The following is a 20,679-nucleotide window of genomic DNA, read 5'->3' on the forward strand; positions in this document are numbered from 1 at the left end:
TTTTTCTTGTGTCAGTCTAATGGTTTGCAGTGCAAAGGGTTAACTACGAGCTAGCTGCTCTAAGTTAAACAGGTTCATGCTGATGTGTCTTATTACCCCTTAAAAAACAAACAACACATCCTGTAGTTATTTATTAAACTCAGTGTGCATGAACAGCAGGGCACAAGGTCACTACAAAAGATTTTATTGGACTCCTCCATGGTGCTGGGAGGTTAATACCAGTTAACATACAAGTAGCAATACATAGCAGATAGCTACTGCACAATATAAAATTGTATTATATCACACATTTATTATATTACAGTATAGTATCAACTGTGGGATGAATGGTGACACAGGCTACATCGGTGAGTGGTAGAACTTAAATGACTGACAGCTGCCTCTTCAGATTTCTTTCAAAACCCACTTTATTATACAAATTTCACAAAAAAAGAGTGGTCCAAACACCCAGCACCTCACTTTTTGTTGTAAATACAATGTAGGTGTATCTGCTTGAATTAGAGATTTTAATTTTACAAACACCTCAACCAAATGTCAGAGGGATAGCACAAGCCAGTGCAAAGAAATTCAAACTTGCCTTGGAAGACAAAAGATTTGAAAGAAACGAAAAGGTAGCACTTAACAGAGAAAAGCTCTTTTCAGCCATCTGAGAAGAGCCTCTGTATTTTTTTTTTTACGATCTTTAATCTCAGGCCAGCACAAGCAAGCTACAGATCAGTGTGGACTGACAAAAATGATGCAGTGATGCCATCTACTGGTGTAAATCCATACCCTTAAAGGACAGACATTTTCTCTTGAACTGAGCATTACAGTCACTTTATAGAGAAAATACCACAAACTGGACTTTTACTGTGTTTTTTTCGTTCAGGGTTTAGACTGATGGATCCAACACATGATGCCATTCATCACATAATAACTTCTTCTTCTTCCTTCTTCTCCTGAGGGATAACTTTCATTCTTCTTCACTCAGTCATTCTTCTTAAAAACCTGCTTGCAGACTTCTCCTTCACAGTACAACTCCTATGGGGAATGAGTAACAGAAATATTAAATGAGTACAATGTTATTACATAGAACAGGAAATATATATGTGGGAATATTCATCAGTTTAGTGCAGTATGTGGAACAAATATGATTAAATTGCCTGTGTTCGTATTCTTACCAGATGTAGCTTGTCGTCTTCAATCCAGTGAGCCCAACCCCTGTTCTTCTTCTCTCCAATCTGTTCACACACCAGTTTATTCCCCTCCCATGTCACCAGTGACTGCACAGATGGCAGAGAAGGAGACACAGAGCAAATCACAACAAAGAAAAGTTTTAGCTTCCCCAATATAAGGTAAAGCACATCACATGATGCGTAAAACACTTGCACTTGTTCCTCACCTTGACGTGTCTGTTGTCTAGTCCATGGGTGAACTCCTCAAACTGCTGGCCCACTCTAAAGGAAATGGAGTAGTTTCGGAAAGTGCTGATTGTTTTGATGATGTACTGGTCACCATGTTGCTCGATCACTTTCCGCATCCTCAGCTTCAGAGCAATCTTACGTAAGCAAACACTGATACCTGCAATGGTAGAGAAGTGTTTTACCTGAATGTACAGAATACAAATCTAGGGGACAAACTCACCCACAGGCTACAAACACATTCTCTCTCCCTCACATAGTCCCACACATACCATAAATAGCACTGATACAACAGCACAGCCAAATGTTTGTTTTTCCCACAGTGGCAATGTAGTTCACTCCCAGTGCTCCATTTAATGTTGCAGATTTGCATGCATTTTAGAGAATATCACACAGAAATGCAAATATATTTCTTCAGTATCTCTTTCAGTATAGGTTTAATATCAGATAATTACGTTTGACTAAAACAACATGCTTTAAGCACTTACCCAGTGCAATCATGTAGCCCTCAAAGTTGACATTGCTGATCATGTCCCATGTACCACAGAGGCTGGCAGGCATTTTGATTACCTTTTTTTCCACCTTCTGAGATGTGTGGTGTGTGAATAAAATGTGATCCTCTTAGACTGCAGGGCTGATGAGGAGCTCTGAAAAGAGGCTGAGACAATGCTGTTTTGTGAGAGACCTGGACGTATTAAAGGTGGGTGTTCCTTTAACCCCATTCGCTGTCACCTGAGGGCAGTGTGAGGATGAGGGCGGGGCTCATGTCAGTGTCAGGGTGTAGAAGGGAGGCCAGACATGTCAGACTGGTCCCACTGTGCAGCTCACTGAATAAAAAAATCTTAAAAACTGTCCTCATGTGTCACAGATTAACTGCACATGCATGCACACAAACACAAGGAAAAGGACACTGACCTTAATGAGTGGAAGAAGGCTTTTCCCGCTCAATTGTGATCCTTTCCTGTTCAGTATGATCTTTTTTTTATCCCATCACAATACAAGAAAGTGTGGATAGAATGGCACACACAGTATGAATATAGTAACTCAACAGCTTTCTACAGTAAAACAAAGAAAATAACTAAATCCATCACTCCTACAGCTGTGGATAAAGCAACATACTGAGGCATTTAATATTCACATTTAAATTCAAATGAAAATGATTTGCCAAATACATTTTTTGTCAGGGCTAGTCCCATTTTTAGTTGTGCGAATCAAAAACTGTGGAATAAATATATTTTGGATTCAAAGCAAACAGAGGCCCAACACCTGCTGTTTAAATCAAGATGACCTGTGTGAAAACGGCACACCTTTCCGTACGATGTGAAAAACAATAGTGACACTGGTAGATACACTGACATGCAGCGCTGATGCAATTCCAGTTTGAAAGAAAATAAAACACATGGAACTTGTCCAAATATTAAAGTAGTTTTTCTCCTTGTGATTCCAGTGAAGCAGCAAGCAGGTCAACTGCTCACCATGTTATGCAGAAAAACCCTGTCGGAGTTGTTTTCCAGCTAAGAATTAACACAAGCATAAAGGTCACAGGCACCTGACACGGACATTAATTAATCGTTTAATAGGATAAACATGGCGTCTGTGATGTAAGGAGAATCAACCACCTTCTGAATTGTAATAATATATTCAGGGTTTTGATGTAATCTAGTACCATTACTCCAACAATAAAGGATATTAATTAAGCACCAACTCTGATACTAATGTGATGTAATCAGTTACGCTTTCATTTCAACACACTGCTATCACAGTGTTGCAATCTGTGATTTCAGGTGTTATCTTCAGTCAGTGATGATTACCTAAGAGTAACCCCCCCAACAAACAGCATTTTAATCAAACAGCAAAGGTGTGAACTTGGCACTTCATTCGCAGAGGATGTTACGAGTTTCTTATCTGTGTGCCAATGGCGTCAAAACTGCAAAGAAAAACTTGCAAGGTGGAATAAAAAGACGGATGTTTATTTCATTTCCAGACAATACATATCACACCCTCATTTTCAAATCTGCAGCACTAAGGTTTTTAAAGCATATTGCCTAGTTTAACTTTTGCCTGGGGCAGTGTACTGAAATATCCTGGTCTAGTTACAAAACAGGTGATGAGATGAGAGGAGTAAACTGTGGCATGTGTTGGAAAAAACCTGTGGTTAAACAAAGTAAAAAGAATAAAATTTATTTGTTCCTGATCATACTATACATAACTCCAAACATATTGTATGTAGGCTGCTTTACACAAAACTGAATCCTTTGTTCAAATAACCCACACCAGATTTCTATGACATTAAGTCGACCTCCAAGCCGGTTAAACTGCTGCTCGGTTATTTTGTTTTTGACTCATGTACTTTTCCAGACACACAAACTGATTCATAACAAGTGCAACTATTACTAAATCACTTCGCTCTGGAAAGTCTATGAAGGCTTGTCCTCTTAAAACACACACACCAGTAGCAGAGACTGGGTGGAAGCATAAACTAATTTCTTTCAAATTCACAGTAAACCCACAGCACTTAGTGTAGACAGCTCACACCTCTGTTTCTGCAGCTGCAGCAGTAAATTCCTCAGCTTGAGGAGGCACCCGTGTATCTCTGGAGGGGCGCTAGAACCACATCGGCGTTCTTCTGCTCGCTCTCGGCACTGTAGAGGTCATTCTCCTGGATGTAGTGAACCACGGCGTCTGGCAGCAGGTACCTGACGCTCCGACCTCTGCGAAGCGCCCGGCGCACGTGAGTGGCAGAGATCTCATTGGTCACCCACTCGATGGACCACGTGGATGTTTTTGCGATACGTCCACAGCATGTCTGATTGGTGGATGAACTTGTATGGGTCGTTGCCGCTGCGGGTGATGCAGACCAAACCGAAGCGGCCAACGATCTCAGCGATGTCCTCCTGCTTCCACATGTTGGGGATCCCAAAGGACTCCAGGACATCAGCCCCACACAGCAACATCAGCTGAGGGCTATCTGAACATGGAAAAAACAGCTGATCAATAAAACTTACTTGTATGTAGCTTTTCTTAACAAAGGGAAAGGGAAGAGGAAGGGGAAAATAGACTTCACAGGGAAAAGAAAGTAGAAAACAATGAAAGCAAAGGCCAATGTAAATAAAAAAAGAGAGGTAATCAAACATAGGAGAATAAAGAGAATGAAAAGGTAACAAATCACAGGACACGTGAAGTATTTATAAAAGCTTTCTCATAAAAAAATATTTTAAAAAGAGATGTTACAGCCTGTCAAATCTTAATGTTTTGTTTAGTTATAATGGAAGGCAGTACTTTCAGTGTAGTGCAGTGCAGCTACATGCTGGACATTCACACAGTTCAAAATTCTCGTCACTAGTGTGAAGAATGTTGTGAAGCCAAGCAGAAAACTTGGTTCTATTTGAGTACATGATGCATGTATCTTCTTTTTTTTCTTCCACCCCTGGATGCTTATCTCTCACTGTTACACCTCGCCTGTCTGCACTGTAAGTGGTGTGACTGGGTGTCACCCACACACCTAGTGTGTAGTATCCACACCTTAAAACCATTGTGTAGCGTCATTAAGTTAAACTGAATACAGTAAACCATGAATACACTGGAAGCATGGTGAGACTTGTTGCCTGTCTTAAACCGGGGATTGGAAAAGGGAGGAGTGCAAAATAGGGCCAAGAGAACAATATTAAAATTGCACAATACTGCACATAGCCACACATGACCTACCTCTCCTTTTCTGATGGGATGAACCTTCAAAATAATTCTCCTCTATGCGTCTTTTTTTGGTGTATTTGACCGTGTCCACCTCATCGTTGTTCTGCTCCGCTGTAAGCAGCTTCTCATGGTGGTGCCTAAGTGAATACAGACAGAATTACTGTAGCATCAAAAGATCAGATTTTTGAAGAATCAAAAATTAAAAGAAGGAGGGTGGGGTGTGGCATATGAAGGGCTTACTGAATTGCAGACAGTTTCCAACACAGGAAATATTAATCATATTGCCAATATATCAGTCATAATCCAGCCTCTGGATTAGGCTTCAAAAAAATAAATGTCCTTTAACTCTGGAGTAAAAGGTCATGTTTGTGATTACGCTTGGCACTAAATATACCCATTATTTATCACCTAAAAATTTGTTTTAGAATTTGTGTAAAGTACTAAAAAATAACATTTTCTTTTGTTTATAACTCCCAATTTGTTTCACTTCAGGTGAATTTATTAAATACCTATGTTTTGGTCAAGTGACCATTTAAACTGAACATTTAACATGATCATTATTTAAAAACGAGCTCTGTGTCTTTCCCAGTGATGCTTTTTGACTTCGTTGTTCTAATTTTTTAAAGATAAAAAAAAAAATCAATTTCAGTTTGTTTGATAGTAGAGAAAGACAGGAAATGCAGGGGAGATAAGGGGGATCACCTGCAGCAAAGCCAGCCAGAGAGAGATTAGAGCCCAGGCCTTTGCCTACACTCCTCCAGGTGAGCTGCCAGAGCACCACTTCAGACTCCATTATTTCAGTATGACTTCATCAAAACCTAAATTTCTTTTTTGGTTTGCAAGGTCCTGGGCAGTGTTCAATGATTCGTACTAACAATTATCCAACTCAGCGTCTGACAGCCATGTCATTTAGTTTTCAGGTGAATTTTATTCTTTAAAGCAGCAAGTCAGAACCTGTGAGACAAAATGCAGCTGAAAGCAGAAATTACAAAGGTGTAATCTTCTCTAAACCTATTCATGCAATTCAGTTTTAAAGAACTGAAAAATGTCCAATTCTTTTCCTGTATACAGCACATCCCTTTTGAACAAGACACTCTCTTGCCACCTCATGGTAGAAAACTGTTAACAGTGTCACCTTTTCTTCACCTCAGGCATCTCATATGTACAGTATATACAGCTGCGTGTAGCTACAGAATGCAAAGATGGCATTTTCTGTGTTAAAATGATTCAAAGCTTTTTTTTGCTGTAGCCTCAAGGATTTTGCACTATATACATAAACAGCAGTAAAATGCTTGGGTGTTTGGCTAATATCACTAGGACACTATAGTTTGGGGACATTTGTGCTGACAAAATTGTATCATTAGTCATTTGCACTTTTGCAAAGAAGAATTAGAGTAAAACAGATAACAGCAAGCAAGAAAACTCTGATTAAGGATACTGACGGGCATGAGTACTGACAACTTACCGAATAACTTTAGCCGTCTCCACCCACTCAGGCTGCAAGCTCTCCCAGTAATCTACTGTGATCCAGCCTGAGTTCTCTGTGGCCAATTTGGCCATCTCCAGACGATGGCAGGCCTCAATCAAACCCTTCTTCTTATAGCCATCACCCACTGGAGAGATGATGCCTTTTACCACCCTGTACTGGCCTGAGACACAAGGGAAGGATGTGTGATTAAACAGCTGATTAACAGCAACTAGCACAACAAGCACAGTGAATTTTACCAACAAAGTATGTACCTGACTATAATCCTATTTGTTGAATTGAGAGGAATAAATTTCAGGGTAGGCTGGTTTATTCAAATTTACAATACAAGAGATTTCACCTGGCAAAGGTGAAATATAACTAGTGCTTGTGTCCAGTATCAAAATACTTCATCTTCATTTTCTATTACTTCATACTTCTACACCACTATGTTTTAAGGGAATTATTGTATTTTTACCCCACTTTACTATAGCTATAGTTACTAATAACTTTTCAGATTAGGATTTTACATCAGTTTGTGTTGTTACAGTTTAAATTACCCATCAGTATGTATAGTAATCAATGATTGACCTCGACCATTTGCAATCCTAAAAACTAATCCAAACTATGAATGCAGAACTCTTATTTGTTGTATTTGATTTCTCCCTCCAGTCTGACACTATGGAGCTAAACTGAATTTCATTTTTGGTGCTCACAGCAGAGTAAATAGGGCAATGTTGTTGATTATCATGCTGTAAGATTTGCAGGCCAGGGCATCTCTGTAACACCACAATGTTTCATTCATAATGGTATATTGTGACACATTTTACCTTTATCAAAACATTGCAACTCCTGCAATATGGATATTACACTTGCAAGTACAAGTATTGCAAGTACAACAGTATTTCAGATGAAAGCATAAATGGAGGAGATAAATGCCCCATTCAGGCACAACATCAAAACCGATAACTGGTTTGAAATGGCTAAATGGTCTATCTCTAATCCTTGGCAAATAAAATTCACCATCATCTGCATGACTAGATATCACTTAAAGAGAGTGATAAAGTGTGTTTACATTTCATTTGGGTAAACTAACTCAAGATAGAAGAGAGACATCACTCTAAAAGGTCTAACTTTCACTTTGCACAACCTGTGTCTTCCAGATGATCTCGAGCCAGTTCAAACATCCTCAGGTGCATGTTGGTGATGGGGTTGAAGGATCCGCAGGCCAGCAAGACCACTGTAGTTATACTGTGAGTCTCCATGCCTCATAGTGGAGCTGGGTTTTACACTACAACAACAGATAGGGTGAGGAAAACAAAGACAGTAGTTAGCTAACTGTCCTCGGGGGTCACATGTTAAAAACCCCTCTAGTTCTCCGACCTTTGAGGGGTGAAGCTCTGTATCGTATGCCCCAGAATGAATTACAAAAAAAATTGAGAAAGTAAAAACTTTAGTATATATCGGGGTTTGTTTGCTTAATTTAACATTAGCGCTGTTTATTAATTCAACCGTGGCGAGCGTTAGCCTTATTTGTAACCAGGCAACGAGAGCTTGACAGCAGCCACCGAGATGAATGTTCAGGACACTACAACGGTCAGCGCATGACCTCAGAGCTGAGCTTAGACAACAAAGAAACCGTGCTCTAACATAGCGTAAATAATGTAAATAGTCATTGAAATACCAGGAGAATTAGCGGCAGTCAGCTGCTCTGTGATATGTCACCTGCTTCCTGTAGTATGGACGTTACGGACTACATTAAAACCTGATTGGCTGGTACCGAGGAGGAAGGCGACGGCCGCGCCCACGCTCCTAAGCTACGTTCACAAGCACAAGTCCACAAAACACAAACGCGTCGACAAACACTAAATTTCTTGTAACCGTATTTAAAAGTAGTTATTGTTCGCGAAGATCCCATTCTGCGATTTGGGTACTTTTGTGGTACACTCGCCAAGCTCACGCAAATATTTGACTAATCGCAAGGCTGATTTACAACTGTTTACAAAGACAGGCAGGTGAGGTGCTTTCTTTTAGCATGCTAGCTAGCTTCCCAGCTAACTAAACAACATCCACAGTCAAGACAGCACAGTCTGAGCTTCCAGCAAATACATTTATCCTCAGTAGAGTTAGTGAGTAGCTAAACGTTGAACAGTTTTGTTGTAATGCACCAACAGCACCAGTCGTTGGTCATGAAGACGGATTGCAGATAGCATGCTAGGTTAATGTAAAAGTTGTCTGGTGGCACTCTGGGGCGTTAATTCCCATGAAACCCAGTGTCTGACTCTCTTCTCTGTTTTTGCGCTCTCCTTAGGTTGGCAATCTTTCACTAAAGAGGATGGCTTCTCGCGGGAAATCAGAAACTGGAAAACTGAGGCAAAACATGGAAGAGCAGCTCGACAGACTGATGCAGCAACTTCAGGATCTGGAAGAATGCAGGTGCAGTTGAGAGAGATTAATTAAATCCACGTCGGTGTACAGTCTCATGACTGAATGAGAAAATCTGGCATGTTAAAGCTGGCAAGTGATGATCTCATCCATGCCAGAAAATACTCTATAGGCTTCTCAGTATTTTCTCATGTTAGTTAACCCATGTTTGTTTATTCTAGAGAAGAACTGGATGAGGAAGAGTATGAGGAGACAAAGAAGGAAACCTTGGAGCAGCTGAGTGAATTCAATGACTCCTTGAAGAAGATCATGACAGGAGACATGACACTTGTTGATGAACTCAGTGGAATGCAACTGGTACAAACATTCAATGGACAATGTGCTGTTACTGTGTAATGGGCGATTTAAAGATGTTAGAGCTTTAAGAAAAAGTAACTTCATTAATCTGGTATAAACAATGATGTTTTTTTCTGGTGTGTCTGTCTTCATCAGGCAATCCAAGCTGCCATCAGCCAAGCATTCAAAACCCCAGAGGTGATCCGACTTTTTGCTAAGAAGCAGCCAGGACAGCTGAGAACCAGACTAGCAGAGGTTTGCACTGAACTATCTAGAATATGATTTTTCTTTTTGCATAATGCTCAGCTGTAGATTTAACTCAACCGCTCAATAATTTCTGCGAATGGCTTGACCTGAAAATCTTCCAACTGCTGTGTGACATTCTGCGCAGATGGACCGAGATGTCATTGTGGGGAAGCTGTCACGGGACGTGTACACACAGCAGAAAATGGAAATCCTCACAGCCCTGAGAAAACTGGGAGAGAAGGTGAGAAACGCTCACGACAGAGATCTGATGTTTTTCCACGGGTTCATGGATGATTCACTGGCTTGTGCTCAGTGAGTCTACATGAACTCTTAAAGCTGCACTGACTTATTTTAGTCATTTAGGTGTCCCTGGGCTGACAGAGCAGTTGCTACAACAAGCCTAAATCTCCCTCCAGAATAATCTGGAACATTATAAACATGTTATTATTGCCTGATCAAAGTTGCAATCAGTGACCACTTTTTTTTTCTGGCTGGTCTGACAGCTTACTGCAGAGGATGAGGCTTTTCTCACTGAAAATGCTACAGCTACCCTGAGCCAGTTTGAAAAAGTGACTGCAAACCCAGGTGAGAATAAACTTGTGATTTCACAGAAGTGTTTAATTACACAACATATTAGATGAACATTCACACTTATCTTGTTTTGCTTTCTTTTTCAGGGTCAGAAGATAAAATTATGGCTTTGGCTAGCTCTGGTGTGAAAACCAAAGCATAGTAATTCTACAATGCATTCATTTTAACTCTTAATCTTGGTTATTACCGAGAAACAAATGTGCCAATTGATTTTGTAAATAATCAGTGCACTTCTAGGTGTTGCTGTGGATGCTAACATTTTTTAACAGTATTGTTTTATACCCCTCAACTTTTGTAAATGTCTTTTATTTGTCCAGATAAGTGTAAAATTGTATTATAGGTACGACCATATGATTTGTTAAATATAAAGACGTGTACATGAATGTAGAGGGCAGATCATGAGAAATAATCTGTTGTGTTTTGTGCTGTATTTCTTTGTGGGTTGCCATGTCTGTGTGTTGGTCTTAAAACCTGAAAATTTGTGGTATTTTTAAGATGTTGATTTCCTGTGTGACTGCTGCAGATATTCAAGATATAATGTTATTTTAACTAAATTGTGCTGTGTACAGGGCGTTGGACAAAATAACAGAAGTACCACATGAGACAGAACTTACTGAAATGACATTAAATGCAGATTGCATGTAGTACAACTTGATAGTATTCAGCAGTGTGTCAGAGTCCCAGAGTGATAAACTCAAAGCGTAGCAGAGTAGTTAGCAAGCACAACCACAGTCTGTCTCTCCAAAATATTGATATTATAAGCCTCTTAAATTAGATTGAAAACTGAAAACAAAATTTCCAAAATGTAGTATTGGTGCAAATTTTGTATTAAGACAGATAGAAAATAAGTTTCCTGACCAGTCTTGACTGCAACGTGATGGATTTGTTGCCATCTGTTAAACATTGTGGAGCTTCTTTTGAGGGTTTCAGCAACAGCCATCTCATTAGAGTCATTCAGTTTGATGAAACAGAGCTTGTGGTCATTTAACGGGCGAGGAACATGAGGTCACTTTACAGCTCCAGATGCAGACTGGGTTACAAAAATAAAATAAAAACCCTTCCTCCATCTCTTCAATCATCAGTTATAAACCTGACTGAGCTGTTTGAAAGGACGCTCTGCAAGGAAGAGCAATAAGTAGATTTTCACTTTATCTCTGAAGTAAGGAGGAAATTGGAAATAAAAGAATGTGTCATTGCACACACTTGTTTACAAACTACACTGCACATTGTCAGGTGTACCTGGTATCTTGTCCACTCTCATTGTTCATCGAGCATTTCAAACTGTGTTTCAATCATCAACCACTGTGGTTTAAAATGTGCAACTCTTAAGTGCAGTATTGCATTAAATTTCATCTTTCAAGTTTGACTGGTTGAAACTAGAGCATAACAATGTCACAATGTTTACAACATCAGTCTTGAGCTTTGAAGCCATTTTACTTTGAATGTTAGTAAAAACAAAAAAATCAATAGCAGACAGTGTTTATGTTTGATTTGTTTCACCTGTGAAATTCTTTTACATCTTTTATTTTTTGAGGCAAGAATTTTTGTTTTCACCACCAGAGGGCGCCGATGTTCAAGATTTAAAGTACTTAAAACACTCCAGAAGCACTAGTCAGGGCGTTTACCACCAGCACTATGTTTACACTGGTGATGTACTCTTACAGAATGAACTATGATTAAAGGAAAACAAGAGCAGACAGAAGTTATACCCCATCTCATCATCCTTTATTTTGTTTGCGAGCAAGCATCAACTTCACTACAATTTGCCTTTCAATTGGTAGAAAAGTGAGAGCAGCTCCAACAAGCACAAAGGAAGCATCCAACCGTTCAAAAAACACAGTCACCTTCCATTTTGAGCAAAAATTGAAAAGAAAAGAAACAAAATATATATATATATATATCTGGAGTGTTGTGGACGTGTGAAACGGACAGTATGAGAATCAGTAGTGTATCACATCTCCTTTCTCACTCCAGTCTCACAACCCCCACATGGAACGTACACAAACTTGTGGTTCATGCAAAGTAAATTCCCCTTTAACATCTTAGTGTTTATTACAGTATGGCTGCATTTCAGTTTGTTAGGCAGTGACATTCAATTCAACCAACGTACACTTAACTCAAGGGGCTGATCAGAAAGCAAATAACCCAGAAAAACTGGAGATGGCGGGGTCACTGTGGAGACTTGACCTCGCAGTCAGTGTGCACATATCAGTGACCCATGGTACTTTAAAACTGTAGATGAAATGTGGACATTTAAGTGTTTGACATAATGAAACTGTGAGAATTTCTGAATCGACAGGCTTATTATACTCTTGTGATTTTCATGCTGCCCTCAAAAATCATTTCTCAACAACTCAGGCAATAGGACACTGTTCAAAATTACCTTCCACTATACACAACTAGGTCAATTAACAGTATACCCATGTACGCTGCCAAAGCAATTTCATTATGTACATCTTTTTAAAGGTGGATTCCGTCAATATGATTTAGTACAATATGGTTTCATACAATATCTATAGAAGATACAATATGGATCTACTTCCTCTACACATCAACATGGACACATGACATCTATGTGAAATGTTTGTCACTTTTAATAAAACTAGCGGTGGACTATTGTTACAACAAACTGAAAGAAAAACATAATCCCCAGCTCTGTAAGAAATCTAGCAAACAAATACAAAAAATAAAAATAAAAATGCCTCAAATAAAAGAGCATGGATGAGTGTTGTTTTTTTTTTTTGTTTGTTTGTTTTTTGTTAGACCTGCTAAATACGCTATGATCGAAAAAGGCAAAAGGCACTCCCATCTCAGCTGGCTCAGACCTCGTGTGGGGTTTTTTTGTTTTTTACAAGTCCGAGTCATCGCGGAGGGGGAGACTGTTCACTACATTTCCACTGCAGACTTCTAAAAATATTAAATTAATTGAACTTAAAAGTCAAACACAACAACTGCGCGACTCAAATCCTCAAAAGTAGCCTGGAAACTGTCTCCAGTGACAGAGCCTTTTATGTGTTTCTCAACTGAATTTTGGCCTCTGAAAATAGATCCGCATGCAAAATATGAGACTCGCCAACGTTTCTAATCCTGATAATGCCGCATTCTGCTCACTGCAATGCCCCAAATCTATATCTGCTTTAATTAATGCAAGTTTGAGAAATGTTTATGTTTTACTTGGTACCCAAAAAACATGAGACAAACACTAAATAGTTACAACAGTGTCTGAGAGGAGATAAGAGGTTGGACACATTTCCCGATCAATTGTATAAGCTTTATACTAATACCAGAAGGAAAGTAAGTTTACCAAATGTAAACAAATATCTTAGAACAACTCTACAGTACAGTTCCATGTACAATAAAATCTAGTGGTCTGCAAAAAAATATTTCATCTGATTCATTTTTAAACTATTTTCCTATTGTAAACTACGCAGTCGTACCCTCAGTTGTAATGCCATAAACTACAGTAAAGACAGTGCTTATTTTGCGATAAGAAACCAGTTTAAAAATGCATCTAATATATGTATTATTATTTCAGGTTAAATAGCCGCGCCATGGAAAATAAAGTTGCAACAGAGGAATCCTGAAAAGTACTTTCATTTCACTTCTGTCCCCAAAAACAATGCCAGCGACTGCAACATTCATCCAGACTCCACTAAAGCTCTGTCTGTCATTAATCTGCTCCTTCAGTGGTTTGAAGGGTTTTTTTTTCCCCCCTCCTCCCTACTTCTGTCAGCACAGCAGGACCGGGATACGGGTGAAAGACTTTTTAAAGCTGCTGAGGAAATCTCTCCTACTTGTCCAAATACACTGGCAGAAATGTTAGTACCCATATTTTTCAAGATCAACAGCACTGCAGAACCTGCTGGTCTGGTGTTTGTACCGTTCCGCGCCAAATGTGGTTTTTGTACATAAGCAATTTCTCACGAGTGTGATTAGTGTGAACGAACAGAAAAAATCCCTTCTGTACAACAGTGAGATCTATTGGGAATGAAGCACACGTTGACGCCTGGAGTAGAGCATCGCCACCTGTTCAAGCAAAGCAAAGCATGTATGACGCTGAAACCATCGACCAGTCCTGCCTACGAGAGAGCAAAAGAAAAGATTTTTCTCTTTGCAAAAAAAAAAAAAAAAAAGAAAAGAAAAGAAAAAAAAGGTAAAGACAAAATAGACACCACTTTATCATGGAAACCTCTGCTTAACAGTCCTGGGTTTCTCATTATGAAGCAGACATTTTTTTGTACAAGCATGATGGAACAGCTTTTGCAGAAATTTAGCAACATGCTACAGCCTCTGTGACACAAATATTCTACATAACGTACTGCGTCATTTTAGATATTGGACCCTGTTGAGTAGGCCTTCACTAACACATCGACTAATTACATGGTTTCTTTATATTTACAAAATTTTTAAAAAGCAATTGGTTTCTCTACACATATGACATAAGTCAAATATCCTCATGCACTAAAAGAAAAAAAAGAAAGAAAATGCGGTCTACTTGTTAAAAGCATCATTTTGTTTCACTGTGGACTACAAGTCAAGAAAACTCAAGTCAAAGCTATACGTGAGACAAACCTAAAAGCATTAAGCAAGAATATACATCAGGGGAAAAAAAAATATATTTTCCATTTGAACGCCTTACGTCTGAGAGAAAACAAAAAGTGCAGGGTTGGCTTCCTCACACAGTTCAAAACAAATGCAGGCCAAGTTTTCCTGGGAATTAAAATATAATAAATAAAAAAATAAACAGTAAAAATCAGCAATCCGGTGATGACTACACTACACTGAGTACCACCACTAAGATAACAACAGGAAAACCTTGACCATATATACGCTGAAGGGAATTTTTGTTTTTCTTTTTTGTAATTTTTTTTTTGTGTATGTGTGTTTTCTATTTTACATCATGGCTCCTTGGACATGAAACTGTGGGGGTGGGGAGGGTGTGAAGCAGTGAGTATGAGGATCTGAATAAGTGTGAGTTGTTGTGTGTGTGTGTGTGTGTGAGAGAGAAAGAGAGAGAGAGCTTGCGTGGAGTGCAATGTGTGTTTGTTGATGTGTGTGTAAGCGTGTCGTTTTAGTAGGTGAGGGTGGAGTCGTCCCACTCCAGCTGCTGCTGTCTGCTGGCCCCCTGCTGGTCCTCCGGCTCCCCGCCCTCCTCGTCTTCGCTGCTCTCTGACTCAGCGCTCGTGATGTCATCTTCCTCCTCTCCGTCCTCGCTCTCCTCCTCCTCTTCCTCCTCCTCCTCACTGCTGTGCTGGTCCTCGTACGTCTGCATTAGAGACAGAGAGGGAGAGGGGTTGTTAGTGGACTGTCACTCTCTGCGATGAGAATTTACAGTTTTAAATGGTTTAAACTGCTCTTCCATGTGTTCTAGCTTCATTATTTCTTAGACCAGTTTTACCTAACTGGTGGGAGGTAGGACTGGGTGCTGTTGTGTGTCTCTGTTTCTCAGATCGCTAATTGCAATTACTTTCATGAAAATACTAAAAGGTTTTATTGGTAATAAAACGTTTGCTGTCGAAGTTCATGTGTCTAAACAAGCTATAACATAACAAATCCCACGAGATTTTTCTCATCTTCCAGTTTAAATGTTTCATATGTGAACAGCTAACCCATTTTTGTGCATCATCTATATCTACAAAATCAGTGTCTGTTTTTATTTTCTTAAAGGAAGTATTGTGCACTGACACATGAGTTTCAACAGTAACTGGTAAATTACCAGATCTCAGCCGGGCACACACTTTGCTTTTATATACAAATCATATCTAAATGAATCCTCAGGGCTATAATCATAATTTATCCTCCCAAAATGCATGCAGTATTGTTTTACATTGATGATGTATGATACATATTGATTAATACATTGATTGTTTCAAACATATCATTCAGCCCTGGACATCATGTAACAACACACTCACCCAACTGGTTTTGACCGATAATGAAAGAACAAAAGAAACAAAAGATCTAACAGTTTTTCTGAATGCTTACTGACTGCTGTTCATGAAATAAAGCTTTTATTCCTCTTCTCAAGTTACCTCTCATTACTTACTTACTTTGAACAAACAAATCTACGACTCACTTAATGGAGATACGATGCTCTTTAATACAACGACCCACCTTTGTGATTTGTGCTATGACGGACCTCAGCAGATGTGAATACTGCAACAGCATGACTCAAAGCAATTCTTTTCATTTAAAAGATGTTAGTTAAGTAAAGAAACTAGCTGCTGGGTCACTGTATCAGCAAAGTATGAATTATAAATTAAATTAGTTGCAAACCCGCACAGCAATTCAAAAAGTTATGAATCTACTGTACAAATATTTATATCCTGCCCACAAGCTGACTCATTAATCAGATTCTTTTATTTCAATTAGTGAGGTGAACCTCCAGAAATATCTACAACAAAGTCCCCCCCCCACAAAAAAAAATCCCACAGGACTGTCAATCATGAGAGCTCAGATAAAACTAGGGCACAGTTGCAGCATCACCCAGAGAGCATTAGCAGGTGAAAAGCTGTCTGAGCTGCAACACGACCACATTTTATTGAACAGTGACATTCTAGCTAATCGCCAGAAAAACGTTCACTAGTTGTCCCTAAGTGTGTGGGGTTTTGTTTTGTTTTGTTTTTTACCTCCATGGGGTTGACAGTGATAGTGAGAGCTGAGTCGTCCCAGTCCATCTCATTCTCCTTGCCGTTCTCCTGGTCTCTCATGGTTCTCTGGTGCGCAGCTCGGATGCGGAACACCCCCAGGATGATCATGAACACCAGGAAGCTGACGCACACCACAATGACAATGGTGGCTGCGCTGGGAACCACTGTGAAAAAGCAAACAACACACAAACACAGAATGACTGTCACAGCTTTATGTGGGGAGACGCAGCTTCCACGTCTGTCTGAGGACATTTCAAGGGCTTCAGTTTCATGGTGTGCCGGCCCCAATGTTAATGGGCTCTCACTAAACTGCAATTAAATGCTTTTCGGCAGCTCTAGGTGTGTGTCTGTCTTTAAATAGCTTTACGTGTCTCCTGCCAACCTGCTCCACTTTGCCCCATATTAGTAGGAAAGGGCCTCTCTTGTGCGGTGGCAGGCTTAGCGAGCCTGACAGCCTAGAAGATTACTGCAGCCGGGAAATAAAGGGTTGTGCTCAGAGCACCGCCCGTACAGATGTCACAGACAGCACTCAAGTGTAATCCCTAAACTTGTGTCAGTTAACAAAAAAAAAAAAAACAGCTAGTGTTTCATACGTGCCCTACTTCTGATTAATAGACTGTAATCCATCTGCTAGTAATGCCTCCCATACCAGAGGCCAGATATTCTTTCTACAGCACAACAATTAAGCAGATTGCTGGTTCAATTATGATGTCTGGTATTAACTTCAACAGATAAGCAAAATACTAGAAGTTTCAGGAGGCTCCTTGAAAAATGTACATCACAATGCAAGAACTGCTTCACAGCAGACTGTGTGGTGGATTCTTTGTTTTTGTGTCTTTTAACATCATGACCAGTTCAACAAAATTACAAAATGTTGCTCTTTTACTTTGGTGAGATGATTGTACAAGACTACAGATACGCTTCAGCAGAGGGGGCCCTCTATGTCTCTGTGTGTTTCAAGCCGCCTGGAAAACACAGTCCTGGTTTGTGTGATAAAAGTTCAAAGAAAGGTCAAAGAAAAAAACCCTAACATTTCACGTGTTGCAGTACCTGAGGCCTGGTGAGCGTTGACCAGGTTGTGACCAGACAGATCCACAGAGGCATGATGGACGGGGTTAATGAAATTAGGCTGCACCATGGCATTGTTAGCATGCTCCACGGGACTGGCTGTGTGGATTACATTCACCTGGGGAGAATAAAAAACCGAAACACACATGTAATCTGTCTGAAACTCTTACTAGTACTGTGACAGGAGACAAGAATGGCTTCAGTAACAGGAGGGCATGACTTGCAAATCCTGTGTTGTGAATGCGTCACGCCGTTACGTGACGTTACTGACAAACGGTCGGTCATACCTCGACCTTGAAGTCGTTGCTGATGTAGCGGCCGTTGAGCTCAGGAGCAGACCAGCTTGAATTTCCTGTCAAAGAGAGCCTCGGTGTGCCAGTTCTTGTAACGGATAAGGTGCAGGACCTGCTCGTAGTTGGCCATGGTGTTCACACCTGGGACACAAAGAGAGGAGCTTGTGTCAGAAAGAAATCTGGTCAGCATTCACCAGAAAAGTCTCCATATAAGAGGAAAACATAGTGATGTTGTGGAGTACAAATGAAATGGACTTCTACCGACAGTAGATTTTATGTAAGAAACTGACTTCAAATCTCTGTGGCAGACAGCTTGAATACCTACATACATATAGTATGGATGATTGCATTTTTATTTGTTTATGTCTGATTATTCAGATTACAAAGCATTTCCTCTCCTTTCTATGTAAAGCTGCTCTGTACCGGTGATGACGAGGCCCAGGTTAGAAGAGCTCATCTCCAGTCCGTGCTGCTGCAACTGGGACATGTCCACCTCCAGGCTCTCATGCTCCCCGTCCAGCTCGTCTCCCACAACAGTCACTTCACATGTGTCCAGGTTGTGCATGATCTCCTCTGACACCACTGTCTCTTGGACTGAATGGAAAATAAGTAGGGGGAGAAAGGACAATGAGTTGTAGGGTTCTATGCAAATTTATGATTGTCCATTATACCTGAATGTATGAGTTTGGTGTTAAGGTTCACACTGGACGTTTATAAAAGGTGACATATCTCACACAGATCTGTACATTTTTGGAAAAATCTTCAAGACTCCAATCTCTTCCTGTGTGTGTGTGTGAAATTACCAGTTGGCTGCACTTTACAAAGACAAGTTACCAAGATGTTCTAAGTCAGAGCAGCGGGAAAAAAGTGAGCTCTCTTATTCTAAAGATCAGTCAACGGAAAGACTCTGAGCGTTTGAGCGTTAGAGGGGGATGAAGAACATGAGATGAGTGAAGCATCCTGATCATGATGTACAGCCTAACCTGAGCTGCCCTTACCTCCACTGTCCATGCTTCAAATAAATAGACTCAGACACTCAGATATACACATAGTCTTCGTCGGTATCTGTCCTTCATCATGAACTGCTGTAAGTTAATCATAGTGCTGTTAGCAGCAAATATGTTCCATGTTTAGTGTTAAAAAGCAGCAGTGTTACTTTGTCAGCTGAAGTCTATGTTAATAACCTTCTGTTAGTTACATCTTTTTTTAAACAGAGGTTGAAAACAGCTCAGAAATTACAAATGAAAGGTATTTTAATATTTAATTTTAATATATTTCTATGCCCTGGCTGTGGCAGCCCGTCTTCTCCATTTTGCTTATGAAACAAATTAAAATTTCATGCACACACATTTTGCACCTTTTGACTCTGTGGAAGCTCCGATCAAGTGATTTTTAATCATCTGACGTGACATCTCTCGTTTGTGTGGTTGTGTAAGGTGGGGCAGAGTAATGCAGGTAATAGCAACAGATCGCTGTGAGCCCTTTTGTCCCATATGGCCTGCTGTTCACCACAGGACATCGTATCTCCCTGTATCTGTGTCAACCTCAGTACACGTCCATTGTCTCTCCTACTCTTAGCTCATATACATGCCTAACAGATGGCGTGGCACGCCAACTGACCCCTCCCATAAAGTAGTAAACAACTTATCTCTTTTCTCGCTCCCTCCCTCTCATTCTGTCCATCCAATCCTTTCGTCCTCTAGACATAATCCTCAGCAGCTACTGAATGTCTACACAGCTATCAACTGTATATTCACTGTGTTCAAAACTCAGGCTGTGGCAGTGTTAAAATAGAAGTCAGCCTGTGTAACTCGGAGGATGAGCCAGCTATTAAGTGAACAACACAAATAATCCACTGAAAAATGGGTTAGCTATATCAACAAATTTCCTTTAACATTATCAGGAGGGTTACTCAGGTGTCCTGTGTGCATTTCTCTCACCCGTGGGGTCATCATCAGCTCCCTCTGCAGTCTCAGACTCGGCATCGGCCTCCACCTCGCGGGTGATGGTGCTCACGATGCGCAGCTCGGGGAACAGCGTCACGCCTTCCTGGCTCTCGAATTCGGCAGCGCTGCGGGCAAAGTGGTCGATGCCGCTCAGGCTGATCTTGGGTTCTTCGGGCTGCAGCACCATCACATAGCCCTCAGCGTCCGGCACCGTGACGCAGGACTCCTCATTGAAACATCTGGGGGAAGACAAAAGTGGTGTTTTGAATGTGTTCTGATTCCATAATCAAATTCTGCGTGTTCTGTTTAGGCAGGGTGATTGGAAAAGATGTAACACTGAGATAAGCTGGTGGAAAGCAAATATGACAAATGAAAGTGAAAATTTGAGCCACCTGAACTGCTGTGTGCGTGTAAGGAAAATGAATCTAGAAACTCAGGGGTGAGTGAAACTTTACATTAAAAAATGCTTACTGCAGCTCCTCCTCTACATTCATCTAGATGTTCTACCAGATCGAAAGTTGCCCTCAGAGGTAGAAACTGCAGGTATAATTTTGGTACTTGGTGCAATTGCACAGTCCAACCAATGACTCAGTGGTGATGCAGATT

The 20,679-nt window shown here is 40.3% G+C and overlaps 3 protein-coding genes across 4 annotated transcripts in view; 1 reads left to right on the plus strand and 2 right to left on the minus strand.

The window, feature by feature from the left end:
* Positions 1 to 118: 118 nt before the first annotated feature.
* Positions 119 to 8,356, minus strand: nmnat1 (nicotinamide nucleotide adenylyltransferase 1). The gene is given in 11 exon segments (XM_018665832.2): positions 119 to 1,020; positions 1,161 to 1,262; positions 1,382 to 1,560; positions 1,889 to 2,020; positions 2,133 to 2,227; positions 3,968 to 4,164; positions 4,166 to 4,368; positions 5,106 to 5,230; positions 6,559 to 6,742; positions 7,709 to 7,849; positions 8,243 to 8,356. Coding segments are annotated over 10 exon segments (1,386 nt in total). The 5' UTR covers positions 7,824 to 7,849; positions 8,243 to 8,356; the 3' UTR covers positions 119 to 966.
* A 26-nt stretch (positions 8,357 to 8,382) lies between these two features.
* On the plus strand, positions 8,383 to 11,585 carry lzic (leucine zipper and CTNNBIP1 domain containing). 2 transcript variants are annotated; one of them, XM_018665864.2, is made up of 7 exons: positions 8,383 to 8,569; positions 8,870 to 8,994; positions 9,165 to 9,300; positions 9,436 to 9,534; positions 9,671 to 9,766; positions 10,029 to 10,110; positions 10,203 to 11,585. In XM_018665864.2, the coding sequence occupies exons 2-7, from the start codon at positions 8,894 to 8,896 to the stop codon at positions 10,256 to 10,258; spliced, it is 570 nt and encodes a 189-aa protein (XP_018521380.1). In that variant the 5' UTR covers positions 8,383 to 8,569; positions 8,870 to 8,893; the 3' UTR covers positions 10,259 to 11,585. The 2 variants fall into 2 exon arrangements, with proteins under 2 accessions (XP_018521380.1, XP_018521379.1); XM_018665863.2 differs by having other exon boundaries at positions 8,385 to 8,573.
* Positions 11,586 to 11,819: 234 nt separating this feature from the next.
* Positions 11,820 to 20,679, minus strand: part of clstn1 (calsyntenin 1) — a 36,223-nt gene continuing 27,363 nt past the window's right edge. The window contains 7 exon segments of the mRNA XM_018665862.2: positions 11,820 to 15,382; positions 16,746 to 16,930; positions 17,817 to 17,952; positions 18,122 to 18,163; positions 18,165 to 18,268; positions 18,551 to 18,721; positions 20,068 to 20,312. Coding sequence (XP_018521378.1) covers positions 15,188 to 15,382; positions 16,746 to 16,930; positions 17,817 to 17,952; positions 18,122 to 18,163; positions 18,165 to 18,268; positions 18,551 to 18,721; positions 20,068 to 20,312 — 1,078 coding nt within the window. The 3' untranslated portion in view covers positions 11,820 to 15,187.

Source organism: Lates calcarifer, linkage group LG6, assembly GCF_001640805.2.
Source record: "Lates calcarifer isolate ASB-BC8 linkage group LG6, TLL_Latcal_v3, whole genome shotgun sequence".
Classification (NCBI taxonomy): domain Eukaryota; kingdom Metazoa; phylum Chordata; class Actinopteri; family Centropomidae; genus Lates; species Lates calcarifer.

Coding starts and splice junctions, on each gene's coding strand:
- lzic (XM_018665864.2), top strand. CDS start 8,894: ATGGCTTCTCGCGGGAAATCAGAAACTGGAAAACTGAGGCAAAACATG. Junction 9,301..9,435: donor AACTCAGTGGAATGCAACTG/GTACAAACATTC, acceptor TGTCTTCATCAG/GCAATCCAAGCTGCCATCAG. Junction 9,767..10,028: donor TGAGAAAACTGGGAGAGAAG/GTGAGAAACGCT, acceptor CTGGTCTGACAG/CTTACTGCAGAGGATGAGGC.